At 38.3% G+C, this 14,929-nt stretch overlaps 1 protein-coding gene across 1 annotated transcript; it reads right to left on the reverse strand.

Moving 5' to 3' along the window:
• Positions 1 to 4,004: 4,004 nt before the first annotated feature.
• LOC109465340 (ubiquitin-conjugating enzyme E2 E1-like) lies at positions 4,005 to 14,786 on the reverse strand. Its single transcript, XM_019762553.1, has 6 exons — positions 14,612 to 14,786; positions 13,975 to 14,291; positions 13,497 to 13,547; positions 7,518 to 7,650; positions 7,261 to 7,408; positions 4,005 to 4,999 (listed from the first exon to the last, which is right to left on the reverse strand). Exons 2-6 carry the CDS (start codon positions 14,103 to 14,105, stop codon positions 4,902 to 4,904), a joined length of 561 nt encoding a protein of 186 aa, XP_019618112.1. The 5' UTR covers positions 14,106 to 14,291; positions 14,612 to 14,786; the 3' UTR covers positions 4,005 to 4,901.
• Positions 14,787 to 14,929: the final 143 nt, after the last annotated feature.

Raw genomic sequence — 14,929 nt, forward strand, 5'->3', positions numbered from 1 at the left:
AATTACAGATAGAATTGCAATATTTTTTCTTGCTTCACTATTGTAACTCTGACTAATCTGTACTGTAACAGTTTTTTTACTGTAACAGTTTTTTTTTTGACAATACATAAAGGTTTTGGTATTGTGAACATGTTTGTTCAAATGAGAATTGTACAATCACTATAATTTTATACACAAGTGAAACTACATGTATTTCAGTGCTATTTTCTAGCAAAAAGTGACAATTGTACGTTGTCCTTTTTTGTCAGAAATAAACAGAATGTTGGATCATGCCATGATAGAAAACAGACCATGACGCTAGCCTTCCTTGTACATTTGATTCATGCCACCCATCTTGTAAATAAACGATTGTGTTCAAAGGACAAAATTGTGTGAAACTTGTGATATTAAATTCATGAACAAGGTGCTATAGGACAAAATATGCTGTTGAGGAAAGGGGGTTATCTTGAAGACATATTTAGAATGTCCCTAAGGATAAAGGTTAATCCAAGGTGACCTTCACCTGTGTTGAGGTCTTTTGAAGTCCTTTGTTGTCTTACGGAGCACGGAGACAACACCAATACAGTAGCAAGTATACATGTAACACATTCTTAACCTTGAGTGGCCAAAGGATTCATGGAAATTAACCAATTGGACATCATTTTATACATCTAACCAAAATACTTGGAAGTTGCAACCTGGATTTGAGAAATAATATTTATCCGGCAACCTGCCCCTACAAATTGGTTGCCTGTTATTAAAAGGCAAAATTTGGTCACCCAAGGAGACAGCAATCTTCCACAGATCAATTCTAAAGATTTGGTTCCAAATGGGCTGAACATCAAAAGGGTTTACTGTTTAAATCTATATATCACCTAGCTTTTTCCCAGCCCTAGATGTTATTAACTTCATCTGGATCACCAAACCTTGGTGCACTAGCCTCCATCACACTTAAGGATCAGTATAGCTGGCCAGGGGAGTGAGCCAGTAACATTTCCCTTAGGAAACAGAGGAAAATAGATGCTATAGTGGCCTAACTACCTCTGCAAATTGTTCACAATATTTTGTTTTACTATTTTCCAGCCTGCATTGTTGACTACATGATTGTTCATCTCTTTAAATGATTGGATCCAATTGTAACCGTATTAAACATAATGATTTTGTCAGGTCATAAATTTTGTCTTATCATTAATAGCAACAAAATTCTGTCAAATGATGGAAAAAAACGTGGCCTGAAATCCACCCTTGAAAACAGAAGCAGACCTGAGGTACATTGTAGAATGGAGCAGTATCCACTGCTGGATTTCATGTTACGATGGATCTAGTCATTGTTTCCACCTCAATGGTCATACCTGATACGTTGCAATAATATCAGATGTATATCTGATGTTTTGAACGCCGGCTCATATGAATCTAAATGCTGTATTCCCCGCAATCGTTTTAACTCAGCAATGTAGAGGCTGCAAAATAAAGCTTTCTAAGCCTCCAGTTTCCTCAGTTGTTTTTGCTGTGACTCACTGGAGTCCTGTTCTTTAATACCAGGTTGCTGCAGTTGTTGTAATACAATCCCACATACCCCTAGGGGCAGCAGGTGGCATACTAAATAGGGAAGTTAAACCTACATGTAATCACAGAGAGAACGTATGATCTTGGCATGATTTTGGCATGTCATTTTGTTAATCTTTTTGTTCATCTTTCGAGTGTTTCGTTTGTCCTATTTTATTGAAAGTGTTGCATTGTGTTGAAGTCAAACACCTGCTTGAAGCTTCTGTCAGACCTGTTCTGATTTCCGAGTTGCCTGGTGGGGGATAATCCTTACTGCACACTCTGGTATGCATGCATGCTGCTTGGGATGTCATTCAGGGATGGGCCAACAGCGTTCGTTCGGTGGGCAATGGAAAAAACATGTATTTAAATATGTATTTAAATATGTATTTATGAAGCTTTACCACATTAATTTTGTGGAAGGAATTGACACAACAGGTGACTGTCCAGATATCAACCCCGAGACCAGACTGGAAGGTTTTACTTTAAACCACTTAATATACCCCTGCACTTTTCGATGAGTGTGGTGGAATCTTAAAAACATGCTTGAGGTGTGGCTTTCCTTATACACAATTGCAATGTTTGGATGCCAAAAAATATTAAAGAAGATTTAATTGTTCAGTTACATTATCATGGGAAGCAAAAATTATTTTCCTTTGCTGAATACCTGTAAAATTCTCAACACTAGTGAAAATGTTGACTGTGCTATACATTGTACTCCCATTGATTTTGACATATCTACATTACACTTAGTAGTACAATGTAATTAAAAGGTGTTCTGGGAAACCCCTGACATTCTCCCATTGACCTTATTTTTGAGACCTTTATATTGATAGAAATAGTGTTCTTGAAACCCTTGCAGTAGCCTCGGTTGACCTTGATCTGAGGTAAATCCATGGTGTCACCAGAGTGCAGCGGCAGTCAGGGTTCATCAATCATGTTCAGGGAACCATCCCTACAGTACATCCTCAGCAAACCTCCAAGCAGATCCAACAGTTTAGAAGACAGTAGCCATTAGTTAGACTGTGACCATTGGCCAGCCCTTCATACCATGAGCCACCAATGGTCACAGCTCTGGCCAATGGATACTGTCTTGCCACCGTAGGATCTGCTTGGGGATTATGAAGAATACAGACCTATGTACTTGCACATTCAGGGATGTAGCCTCTATAGTATATTCTCTCCCAGCAGAGGTTTGGTACCACGGTATGTTTGGGGCATTTGGAGCTAGGATGAAACAGAAAACCTGACAAAACACCTAATAGATCTAAACCTTCTCTCTTTGCTACTGAACAGTTCAACCCTATAACCAATAGAGAATCTGTAGCCAAAACACTGAAATTTCAGTGTGCTAAAGGTTAAAAACTGCCCAAAACAGGCCTATGTTCAATAGCAGTCACTGCATCAGGCATTTTCCCCCTCTTGTCCAAACCTATTTTTGCTGCTGAGTCGATCATTTGTCCTCTTCACAAATCTATGAGGCATACCTGCTGTTTTCTGATTGCTACCTTGTTCCAGTAGGTTCAGCCTACAAAATTTAAATAGGACCCATTAGACCATGCTGATTGAATGAGCTTTGACATTTCAAGGGTTAAATAGCTCCAGGACTTGCTAATAACTTTATGCATATTTCAGGGCACCGCATTTGGCTCTTAGAACAGAATGATGCCTATTTTTGTCATGTGCAAATTAGATACATGTCCGAAAAGAGTTTCATCGGGTTGGTAGAACATACAATACCGGTATTGAGATTTTCATTTTCACATAAAAAAACAAAATTTTTATATCCTATTCATGTAATATTTCTGCATTCCATATATATGTATAACTGCTATATATAAGTCTTACTTAAGGTACATGTACATGTAATGCCTTGCTTAACATCCAAACTCAAACTTCTGTATGTTAATGCTTTACCTGTGAGAGAAGATCCAATATAAGATGTCATTTGACTTGACTTTTAAGTTTTATTCCATCATGTGTAACATTGTTCTTCACATAGGGCATGGCCATATAACAACTCTAATACAGAACCTTATGACTTACAACATAAAATCTGTAGCTGTACCAAAGCTTGTCATCTGTCCTTTGTAAACAAATCTAGCACTACAAATAAGTATTCATTACATACAGTCTTCACTAAGTCATAACAGGTCATAGTCCTCACTGATGAAGCTTTTTTAAACATGATGAATACATATAATATATACTATTCAATGTAATGTGTCACTAAATATTAAATGTTACAGTATGGCCATCTTTGTTCACAACATTTTCAGTTCCCATAACAAATAAACGTTTGTATTACAAAATAATCCTCCAAAAGGATAAACAACAGAGTACATATCAATGTGCAAAAGTGCTTCATTTTAAGATGAACATTTTGTGCAATTTTTCTATAATTTTTGTCATTTTTCTAACAGCTTCCTTGTATCAACTAATCAACTGATAGTACAGTTTATTCTCAATGAATTCTTTTGCACTTTCTCTACCCTCACAATGTACATGACATATGGTAGTAGCTTTTTGCCAGCTGTAATAAACTAAAGTATTGACCCGTAGCAAAGCACTTCTTCTCAATAAAGATATATGTTTTTAATGCATCAAGTTTTTCTCTCCTTTATAAGTGAACCTGTCCTGAGCAGTGATATGTGTAGTTAAGATTACCATATTGTGCAGACTTCTAGCCTAATGTAGACACAGTGCTTACAATGATCCTATACTTAGACATGTGATACACATGCTTGTACTATTATATAACAAACATTTCTACAATTCTCTGTACTTGAGCTGTTGTGGCATAACATTCCCTGCATGCAGTTACATGTAGTTTTGATGCAAACATTAAGGATTTGTTGTTCAATTAATGTTATCGGTGAAAAAAGTCATTCTTTACACTTGTCTTTGAACAAACTTGAGCTAAATTTACAAACATTTGTGTTTTGTGAAAGTTATGTTTAAGCTTACCTGATTCCATTCTGTTTTTCTCCATATATATAATAGGCTTCAAAAGCTTACTGAAGTTCCACACTTCACTGAACACTTGGTATTGCAACTATTGAGACAAAGTCTACACAGTATTTGGAAGGATGACTTTTAAATCAGACACTACTTGGTGTTGTCCAAAGGCAAGAAAGGTCCAAACATTGTGTAGAATTGTCTACAATATAAAAGACTATCATGTTAAAGTGACAAGACGAAAAGATTTTACAGACACTGTTTTTTTGTACAACATTAGCACAGTTTAAACTACATGTACACGAGTTCTAAGCATTACAAAGTCTGGCTTGAGATTGGTTAGTAAAGCACTCTGTCATAGTCCAGCCATTATTTTATAAGAGGAAAAAGGATAGGCTTGGAGAGTGGAGCACGCTGCATTACGTGGCGTATCTCTTGGTCCATTGGCGAGCTATCCTGTCATGTTCGTCTCTCGTGTTGGTGTACTGTGTCGCGATCGTTCCAACTAGAGGATCATCTGAAACAGAAAAGCCAGGGTCAGTCTCATTGAGATTCTTACCGGGTAGTAATAAACATAAAGTACAGCAGCAGCTCTTGGGCTCTTCAATGAAAAAAAAAATTAAAAAGCCAAGCAATCCTAAAATGTGGTATGAGCTGTAGTTTAACTGTTGATGTTTTTTTGTTGTTTTTTTTTTCAAAATCAAAGGAATGACTACTATCCACATTTAAGTCTTTCTGTAATATGACAATGCATCTAAAAAGTCATTACAATCAAGAAATGCTCTCTTCTAAAAACTTCACTGCATTCTGTTTGGGCAAACCACATTTAGTATACAGCATTCAGTCCTGGTATTGTCCATCCAATTTTAGTATGAAGTTTAGGTAAGGAGGATATCTACAATGTATGTGCCATGTGCATGGCAAATACATGTACATGTAGCAGAGAGTTTTAAATACAATGAAGAAAGGTGCTCTTAGACTAATAAAATCTTAGATACCTTTGTCACAGCATTCTGTTTGGGTAAACCACATTCAATTTTGGTATACAAAGAGTGTTTTGGTGTCCAGTTTTAGTATCAAGCATACAGTTTAGGTAAAAAGGATATCTATATGCCACCCATGTACTGACAAATGGCTGCCAGAAAACTATCCCCCAGCTCTGAAAGTTACGTTAACAGGCAAACAAAGGTGTAGTCTTATCTCTGCCAGGAATGTCAGCCCCCCAGCAAATTGTCATTCCTCACTGCCACATACAGGAAGACTTGAGAACAGGCATGATAGACATCAGTGCTGAAGGCAGGCAGGGAAACTGCCAGGCAAACTGACTTTGAAATGAGAGGGTCGCTTCTGTGGCCATTATAGGCATTAGGGACTGCGTCATGTAAATCTTCAAATCAAAATCAGTTTAGGTCGCTTTTTTTTTTAATGCTTTTTAAAGTTGCATTATTTCATTTTCATTATTTCATTTTGATGATAACGCATAATGGTAACGTTATATGGTAGCTATTCTCTAGCTCCTATGCTAATAGATGCAATTAGTAGTCATAGCATGCATTCAAAATTGGTACACAAAATTTAAACCACAATCTCTATACTTAAATGGATTTTGCCATTACAAATTATTAATATGACTGTGAAAATAACCCTGTATGTTCCTCATCCATGACTTGAAATCTATGCAGCACCATACCCTAAATAATGTGTTTTTCCTTTATGTAAGACAGCATGGAAATTATTCAGTTAAACTGAAGTCTCAGTGGGCTCTCTGGAATATATGGGACTTCCTAATTCCAGTTGTTATATGGTGGGAAAATGGCTATTCATTTTACACGATGAACAGTATGACTTGAAATAAGGCAACTATGGAATGCACCAAATAAGCCACAGCTACCGAATAATACCTTCAATATATTACTGACTTAAAATTTCTGCATTCTAAACGGTCTTACTTACATCCCAGTACACAATTTCTTGGATATAATATCACGAACCCTTTATCTTTACTATCTACAGCTCCGTTGATGACATAATGCCATCTTTAAACAGTCTACGATGATTATACGACCCTTTTGTGCTGAAGTTGAATGATAGTGCCCCAGGGACCGGTTGGATATGCACACACCTCGCTGTCAGGTACATTGTACATACATAAGCTCGCGCACCAAATACTCATGTAGTTTGACTAAATTTTACCTCCAATCTCATAATAATTGCATACAAAGACCCTAGATTACCATTGAAGAATTTTGAATTCCACATATATATGCGCCATGTCATCTTTCATTTGACAAGTGAATATCAAAATGCGTGTCAGAGGATTTTGACTTGAAGCAAAGCTACATTTTTACACCAACTGGCTCTTCCAAATGGAAATTAACACACTACATGTACATGATTGTACATTGTCATTCAATTGACCTTCAGGTATATACTAAATGGTCTTCCTCCTTGTGCAGCAATGTCTATGAATGCTAAGTTAGCAATGATGGTGAGGTACATGAATAAATGCCTGGGGAGCAAACCTACTTGAAATATGTGTCCTCAACTTCAATGCTAAGCCTTCATATGATAAACATAGAGTCTTATCTGGGTGTATACAGTATATAAAATCATAATTTCAATCACTTCTACTATTGAAACATGAAATGACATTAATAAGTCTAATGATTATATATAGAATTACCAAATGTTTAGAATTAAAGCTTCAGGTCATAAAAATTCAACACCTAGGAAGACAAATTATATATATATATCCATCCATTGGATGGGTTTTCGTACTTGGATTGCAGTCAGTTAGCAGTGAGCAGATGGACAGCAGGACTTTGGAGATGGTGAGGGCGGGGCTCCAGTTGTCCTTCAGTATGTCCAGACAGATCACACCTTGGCTGTTGATGTTACAGTGGTAGATACGAGTCCGGAATGTCACCTGGACAGACACAAATTAACAGTCGTGTCACTTCATTTCTTTCTGAGGATCAATTACAACAGACGAGTCAAAGGTCTAGATGAAATCTCCAACAGCAGCCACGGCTCACCTTAGGAGGTTTGAAGGGATAGTCTTGTGAGAAGTGGATGTCCAGGAAGAAAACTCCGCCCTCGTACACAGACCCAGGCGGCCCCAGGATGGTGGACACCCATTCATACAGGTTGTCTCCTTTTGGACCAGCACTGGGGAAAAATATGACAGAAATCATTAGAGATTGAAACAATCTGACCCAAAATTATCCAGACAGCAGTTCACGTAATACAGATCCTTAACAATATGTTTTATTGATAGTGTATCAAATTGTGGTCATGAAATTGTGATACATATTATTCTATTTACATGAGAAATCTAGATGTACTTATGTATCATTTTCTAAACTACGTATAATTGTAGTCAATATATAATGTGATTTTGCTAATGTTGAAATGATACACTCCATCTTATTATTTAAGATATGTATCAGCATTCTATATAACCATAATTATAGCATAATTACAGCACCATGATTTTACAATTAGCCCTTCATTCTACATTTGTATTCAACAACATATCAGATTCTACATTCAAGTATGTTTTTGAATATGTTTAAACCTTTACTATTTTCTCCAGTATTGTAGTTTGTACATGCAGTACACAAGTCCCAAAGGTCATAGGGTTTTCATACAATATGCACACAGTGGAAGTCCCTTGTGAATCCAGCCTTCTATTCCCTCCTAAGATAAGTGAGTGATAGTCAAAATCCCATAAGAATGCAGCATAGCACAGGAATCTGCATCCCTTCTAACATTTGGTAACTTCTTCCTTGTCCACTGAAGCAACACACTAGCACAGAATTCCATTCATGTCTTTCTTATCCTCTGTACAATCAGACAAACTGCCATGAAGCCGAAACCTCCTGGGCTGTGGTGATATATTGTCTACTTGTCATGCCAAGTTTAGGATCCATATGTATCGTGCATGCATTTCCATGCAGAACAGATTACCCTGCAAGGCCACATGCCATAATAATAACTTCCACCAACCCATAAAAATAGCAGGTTGAATTTTAAGCATTATGCTTGAAACAAGGTGTAACACAGTATGGTAATGCTTTATCAATTATAGTTTTTAATGTGGCTTCATTACTACTAGACTAGTACAATCTAATGTTTTCAGCAAAGCACACTGAGTCACTCCTAGTCGTCTAAATTGATAAATGTGCTGGGTTCTTTTCCATGCAGAGGTTTCCTGCCCAAGGCTTGCCCCTTACACACTTGGATAAACCCCAGCCTGTGTTACACAATCTCCAGCTGTCAGGGGCTGATTGGGCCTTCTAAGGGCCTAAAGCCTGACCTGTGGAAGGGCTGTTACAAGTGTGATTTAGTCAGGCTAGATTTACAGTAAATACAGACAGGGCTTTTTTTCTGCGTCCTGAACTGATGCAAGTAATATTGAAAATTACCTGCACCACTAAGAATTTAGGAAGCATGGATCATACTAAAAACTATTCATAGCGTAACAGTCCAAGCAGCAAATAAAAATCCAAATACACCTACATCTGTATCTAAAAAAGGTAGACATCAGAAATACCTGCACCGCTCCAATTTTACCTGTACTAAACCTGCATTTGCAGGTGGTATTTCAAGCCCTGAGGGGCATAGCTTGGTCCTGTATGTTTGCTTACACCATCGTTGATTCACAAACAACATAGCATTAAAAGCATTTGCATGTAACAATTCTAATCTCCCTCCATCACTCAGATATCAACCATGATAGCCTCGCTCCTCTCTTGAGTTCATGGGTTTAAACAGCCCATGTTGGCAGGTTGCCAGGCTATGTGTACACTGTGTACACTGACCAAACAGTATTTCTCTATTGCACACACAACTTGTCTGGACAAAGGTGAGGTCGGTAGAGTTACAGTCATTCATCACCGACAATCCAAGCACATTTCAGACTACACCCGGCTTTTCCAAGTACCGGCTACAAACAGAATAGAACATAATACGTGTTGAAAGGTTTATTGAAAAATGCCACAGATAATATAGGGGACAAAAAACATGAAATTTCTCACTGTTTACAATGTCAGTTGTTATATTACAAGTTCTGTTGTCTGCATGTTATTAAATTTAAAAGATCATTTGAGCTGTGCAGGTATTTTTTATGTCTACCCGCACCTTACCTGCATTGGTCCATGTTCTGGGTTTCAGGTGTATGTGGATTTTTATTTGCTGCACCGGCAGTTGGTAGTGTTACAACCTACGAAATAATGGTAATCGTTTCTGAACAGTTTTTAGTATGATCCATACTGGTCTCCCTAAATTCTGAGTGTTGCAGGTAAAATTTGTATGCAGGTAATTTCCAGTGTTACCTGCACTGGTGCAGGTATGCAGAAAATGCATTTTGATTCTGCACGGATTGTTGATAATCACTGCTACAAGGTAACCAAGATTAGAACAAGTATATATACTGGGTCAGCCAAGAAACAATTATGGTCAACTGTACTTCTAACATGACTACTGAAAATCCACTTGTGTTAGACGCAGGTCAATTTCTTTCACTTGGTTTTGTACAAAGTCCTTTGAAATTCGTTCAATCTTACATATTAACTGTTGCGTGGTCTCCAGACTGGAACTAATTTGTCTAGCCCTTCTCTATGGAAACATAACTGAATACTCACCGTCTTTCTAACATGCCTTTATCCTAAGAATTTAACCTCAACCATGGCTTAATTTGCATGCAGATTGCTTGTTAGGTCAGTTATGACAAAATTACAATTATTTTAGCCATTGGCACCATAGTTTCCATACATTTTTGTACATTTCTAGTCTGTACTGTTCTTTCAACAAAGATTAAAATGCCAGCAAGAACTGATCTTTACCATAATGGTACATCAAATGTCTCCTTGGCCCTATAATCTTGTCACAGTAATTTTAATTCTCTCAAGGAATATTACACCATTACTGGAATTTATCATGTTGTCTCATAGGGCATCAGGTGCTGAATGGGTGCTTGCCTCAAATGAGCAATTAAGGGAGACCCTCTAAGGACATTTAGATGGAATGATAAAGAAATAGGTCAGATACGGGAGAAACTTTGATTTAAATATCAAGAGATCATCTCAAATTAAAATAAATTTTTAAACATACAATAACACAAAATATCATAGATGCACATCAATGTTGTTACTAGTTACCATCTTTGCCTAATCTAATCGTTTGGATGTTTCACTTTTTTCCTTCAGTAAAATGTGCTTTTTGCTTGATGGTAGACATATGCATATTTACGCAGGTTCAACTTTGCTTATAAGGTCATTACGATTTCAAATTCAGGTCTTGGATTTGAAAATAATGCTGCATGAACTGTACTACTTGCCCCTTTGTGTTTCTAAATATAGCCATATGCAAGATTTTCCCCCAGCCCCCGTTTTTACTTGCTGTTTGGTTCCTTTTGTGCCTATTCCACAAGTAATTACAAAAAGATGATTTCCCTTTTGATCACCTCAGTGCGTCAGCAAATTTCAGCTAAAAGGTCACAAGAGCCCCAAGACATGATTTAATGTGGCTGACTGCATTACTTGTAAGCCTGGATACCATCTTATATTCACCGGCATATGTGTTCTGCTTCATGTGTTGCTTGGCAAGTTGGCACAATTGTTTTTAGATAGCAAATCTGATGTTTTAACAATCCAGTAGTAAGGATGATAGAATGTAGTGCGTTTATCTTTTTTTAATAAAATATAGTGTCTTATTACAGTTCCAGGATTCAAAATATTTTCTTGCGATGCAGGATTTTTTGGGGGATGAATAACAACTCTCAATGCTAAAAGAATACTGTCTCTGCATGATGAATTACATATTGTTCAACGGAAATAAAGTATTTATAATTGTTTAACAGTATGTAAAATATAATGTTGCACAGAAGCACAATTGTGTCGGTATTAGGAAATTAAAAACATGAATCGGTCTTTTGGGATCTGGCAAAGACCCAAACCACTTATGTACACAAGATAACTACTGGTAAGGCAAGGGTGAGATGGGTTGAGTGAGGAAGTCAGTACTGCTTTTTTCTCCAAGAAAATACTTTCTGTCATTCAAGACAAAGATAGGATGTCCCACCAGTTTAAATAATACTGAACAAGACGGTTTACTTGAAAACAGTTGAAAACACAGCCTGTACCTTCTAAGTTGGCACCCAGGGTATCTAGGGTTGATGATCAGTCTGATACAAGTGTTCCTCACAACTCAATGTTTGACTTTTGTCCTTTTGCCAAATTGCCAAATGTCCAAGAACAAAGGTATGATGTTGCTACTCTAGTAGGTTTGTTGGTGCATACTGTACATTTTTTAATATCTTTGGTTATTTTCACAATGTTGTAGTAACCTCTCTACAACAAATTCATTACACCACAGATATGCATTTACAATGTATAGCTGCTGTACTGAGTTGTTATGAAAACAATTTTACTTATAATGCAGCAATATTTTCTTTTAAAAGCTTCATTATCAAAATCAAGTCTATCAAGCTATCTTTGTTTCCAATACAGAACAGTGAGATAATTTCAGACATGCCATATTGTGGTCAGATTAATACTTATACATTAGTTAAGCATATTCAAACATCTGCTACCTTCTACCTTTGTTAATGATTAAAATGATAACTTCTCTGAAAGGGTAGCAGCTGGTAATTAAATTGCATGCCAAAAAAGGTTCCAGTTTTGCAATACCACCTACGCACCTACCATCTTGTATTGACACAAAGCTGTTCAGTTCTCTTGATATTTTTGAATCTTCTAAATGTAATGGTTGAGAGAGACTATAATTTGGCTATACAAGGAATTTGGATAAAAACTTCCTGCAAGGCTGGAAATACCACCCGCACATATACTGGTTAGTGCAGGTAAAATTGGGGTTGTGCAGGTATTTCTGATACCTAACCTGTACTGGACCATGTACTGGGTTTATACATGTATGTACATGTAGGTGTTTGTGGATTTTTATTTGCTGTATTGACCACTACCATTTATGTAGTATGAAAATACTAAATAATGGCAATCTTTTCTGAAAAGTTTTTAGTATGATCCATACTTCCAAAATTCTGAGTGGTGCAGGTAAAATTTACCTGCACCTGTGCAGGTATGCGGAAAAAAGTATTTCATGCCCTGGGCATGTCTTTTCACAAACAGAAAAATGAAATGTGGTGGACTAATATTACACGTAGTAGTTTCCAGACAATCCATATTGCTGAAGTCTAAATAGTCTATCACAATGCCGAGCAGCTAACTGTGTGAAACAAGTCTACATTTTCAAGGCCAAAATCTGTATCTGTATAGCTGGTGTACCCGCCCTTTGGTGTAACACACCAGCTAAAATACTTAATGAAACATAATCAGCCTACATAACCTTTACCAGCTGTAAGAATTTGTTTTACTAAAAACCTGAAACCTGTGTGTTTATTTGGATCTCCCAAGTCCCACCTAGATTTGCAATTCTCTTAGTACAAGACCAGAAAGCTAATGATATGGAAGATAGCCTAATATACTATGATCCCCATTTGTCCCAGTGCGTTTATGTAACATGTAACAAAGGAGTTGACGTGTGTGTCTCCTTTAAATGCCACGACTCATTAATGTCCATGCAATCTAAATTGGATTCTGTCTTCGGCCCCGCATTTAATTGAATTCCTTTCACCCATATTGTAAAGCTAATATAACTGACCTAATTTTCAACTGTAATGCATGTTCATGACTGTCCACGATACCTTTTCGTGCGTCACTTTGCAGAAATGAATTGGACGTTAGTGGACGGTTTTCTTCAATGATGTGCATCGTAGCACAGAAATGCAGGTGTTCTGCCTTACTTCCGACCCCACCTGTAGAAACCCAAGCCCTGGCCATCTTCACCCCAACTTGTTCGGGTGCTACTTGACACCTGGGTACTCAGGAGGACCCTTTGTTTGTCACCTGTGTGGAAAGCCGGCTCTGTTTGTGTAGGGAGAGCCTCCACTCTCACAACCTCACCTTAACCTTAACAACTCCACATCTATCTACCTGCAGTTGGGCGGCGGGTCCAGCGTGATTTCTGCCAGCTCTTTCTGGATCCTGCACAAAACAATGCCAGGAACAGGTGAGAGTTACCCAGAGGGAAATATCCCTGCCCCCAAAACAACTGGAGACGCGATAAAATAAACCATGAGAAGAAGCTGACAAAGGAAGGCGACATAATCACTGTGCAAAGTACACACACAAGATGGCCGCCTCAGCTGACCCTCCCGTTATTTCATGCACCACCATACTCCCTTTCCCGCCCTTAAACACCACCAATTCCACATCCACGTCAAACTAGACTTTCCAACCAACAAGATGGTATAAATCGGGCCGACTTCCCCCACTTCTGTGTCCAACAGTACAAGGTTTTAGCTTATATGCAAATGAGCTGATTGGCAGTATTACAAGGAGAGGCTGGCATGATTAATCGTGATAGAAAATGCAGCGTCGCTATGTTATTAATGCCGAATTGATCTGGTACCTCTTAGCGCTGGTGGACAGCGCCTTGGTGGACTTGAGCAGCTTAAGGTTGTTGTCTCTCTGGTCCTTGGGCCTTCGGGAAGAGTTGGAGGAAGAACTTGAAGACGTCCCGGCTTGCTCGGCTGCAGACATCTTCAACAGAGATCGGCTTTCCCGGGGACACGTCTCTGGACGATCGATTACCAAAATACGGTATCAACCCGATCCAACTACGTCTGGTGCACCCAAGGTCAATGGTTCGAATCCCACCGAGCGAGTCTGTGGTGAACTATCTCCGCGATGCCGGGAGATTCAATCTGGTGGTCACGGGTTCTATTCCTGAAGGAAATGATCACACATCCGCTATTTAGTTACCATCCCCCATGTGTCAGCCCCGGGAAACCTTCCCTTTAAAATTAGGCATTTAAAAATTAAAAACCCAAACACTGCTGTCAACACCTTTCTAACAAAGAACATGAGTTTGTGAACGTGGCTAAGATGAAGGATCTTGTTTGATTACTACTTGGATAGAATTTGATAAGAGGTTAACGTTACTTTCAATAGCAAAATGCCTCATCAAAAAGCACAGAAGCCAATCGACCGGCTTAAGACAATCACTTCTAGTCGTCTTTTCGTGACAAAAGGCGGGAAGATCTCACCGTTTCCTGGGACTAAGAGAGCGAGGGAAGGCCTTGGGCTACCACTTGTCCACGATTTGGGCGAAATAAAGCCGAGAAATTCCGAATTTCGGCGGACAGAAGCCCAACAACCCGCGTGTCTTGTTGCCAGCGCCGGCTGTTCTATCACCCTCCCTCCGGAACTATCACAATTAGGCGGAAACGAGCCATTCGCTTTCTTTGTTCTCCGTCTCTCTAAAAATCCACCCAAACCTCGCCACATGTAATCTAGCCTTTACTTTCAGATCAGAACACTGTCTAGTCAGTAAAGGGAACGGGTAAAATGTTGGCAAATGTTTC

Source organism: Branchiostoma belcheri, unplaced genomic scaffold, assembly GCF_001625305.1.
Source record: "Branchiostoma belcheri isolate BF01 breed outbred unplaced genomic scaffold, Haploidv18h27 scaffold15, whole genome shotgun sequence".
NCBI lineage: Eukaryota > Metazoa > Chordata > Leptocardii > Amphioxiformes > Branchiostomatidae > Branchiostoma > Branchiostoma belcheri.

What these genes read in the sequence shown, in the direction of transcription:
- LOC109465340 (XM_019762553.1), bottom strand. Translation starts at nt 14,105, where the DNA reads ATGTCTGCAGCCGAGCAAGCCGGGACGTCTTCAAGTTCTTCCTCCAAC. An exon ending in CTGTCCACCAGCGCTAAGAG is followed by an intron (nt 13,548 to 13,974) that starts GTACCAGATCAA and finishes TGTTTTGTGCAG; the next exon opens with GATCCAGAAAGAGCTGGCAG. An exon ending in GCTAACTGACTGCAATCCAA is followed by an intron (nt 5,000 to 7,260) that starts GTACGAAAACCC and finishes TTTCTGTTTCAG; the next exon opens with ATGATCCTCTAGTTGGAACG.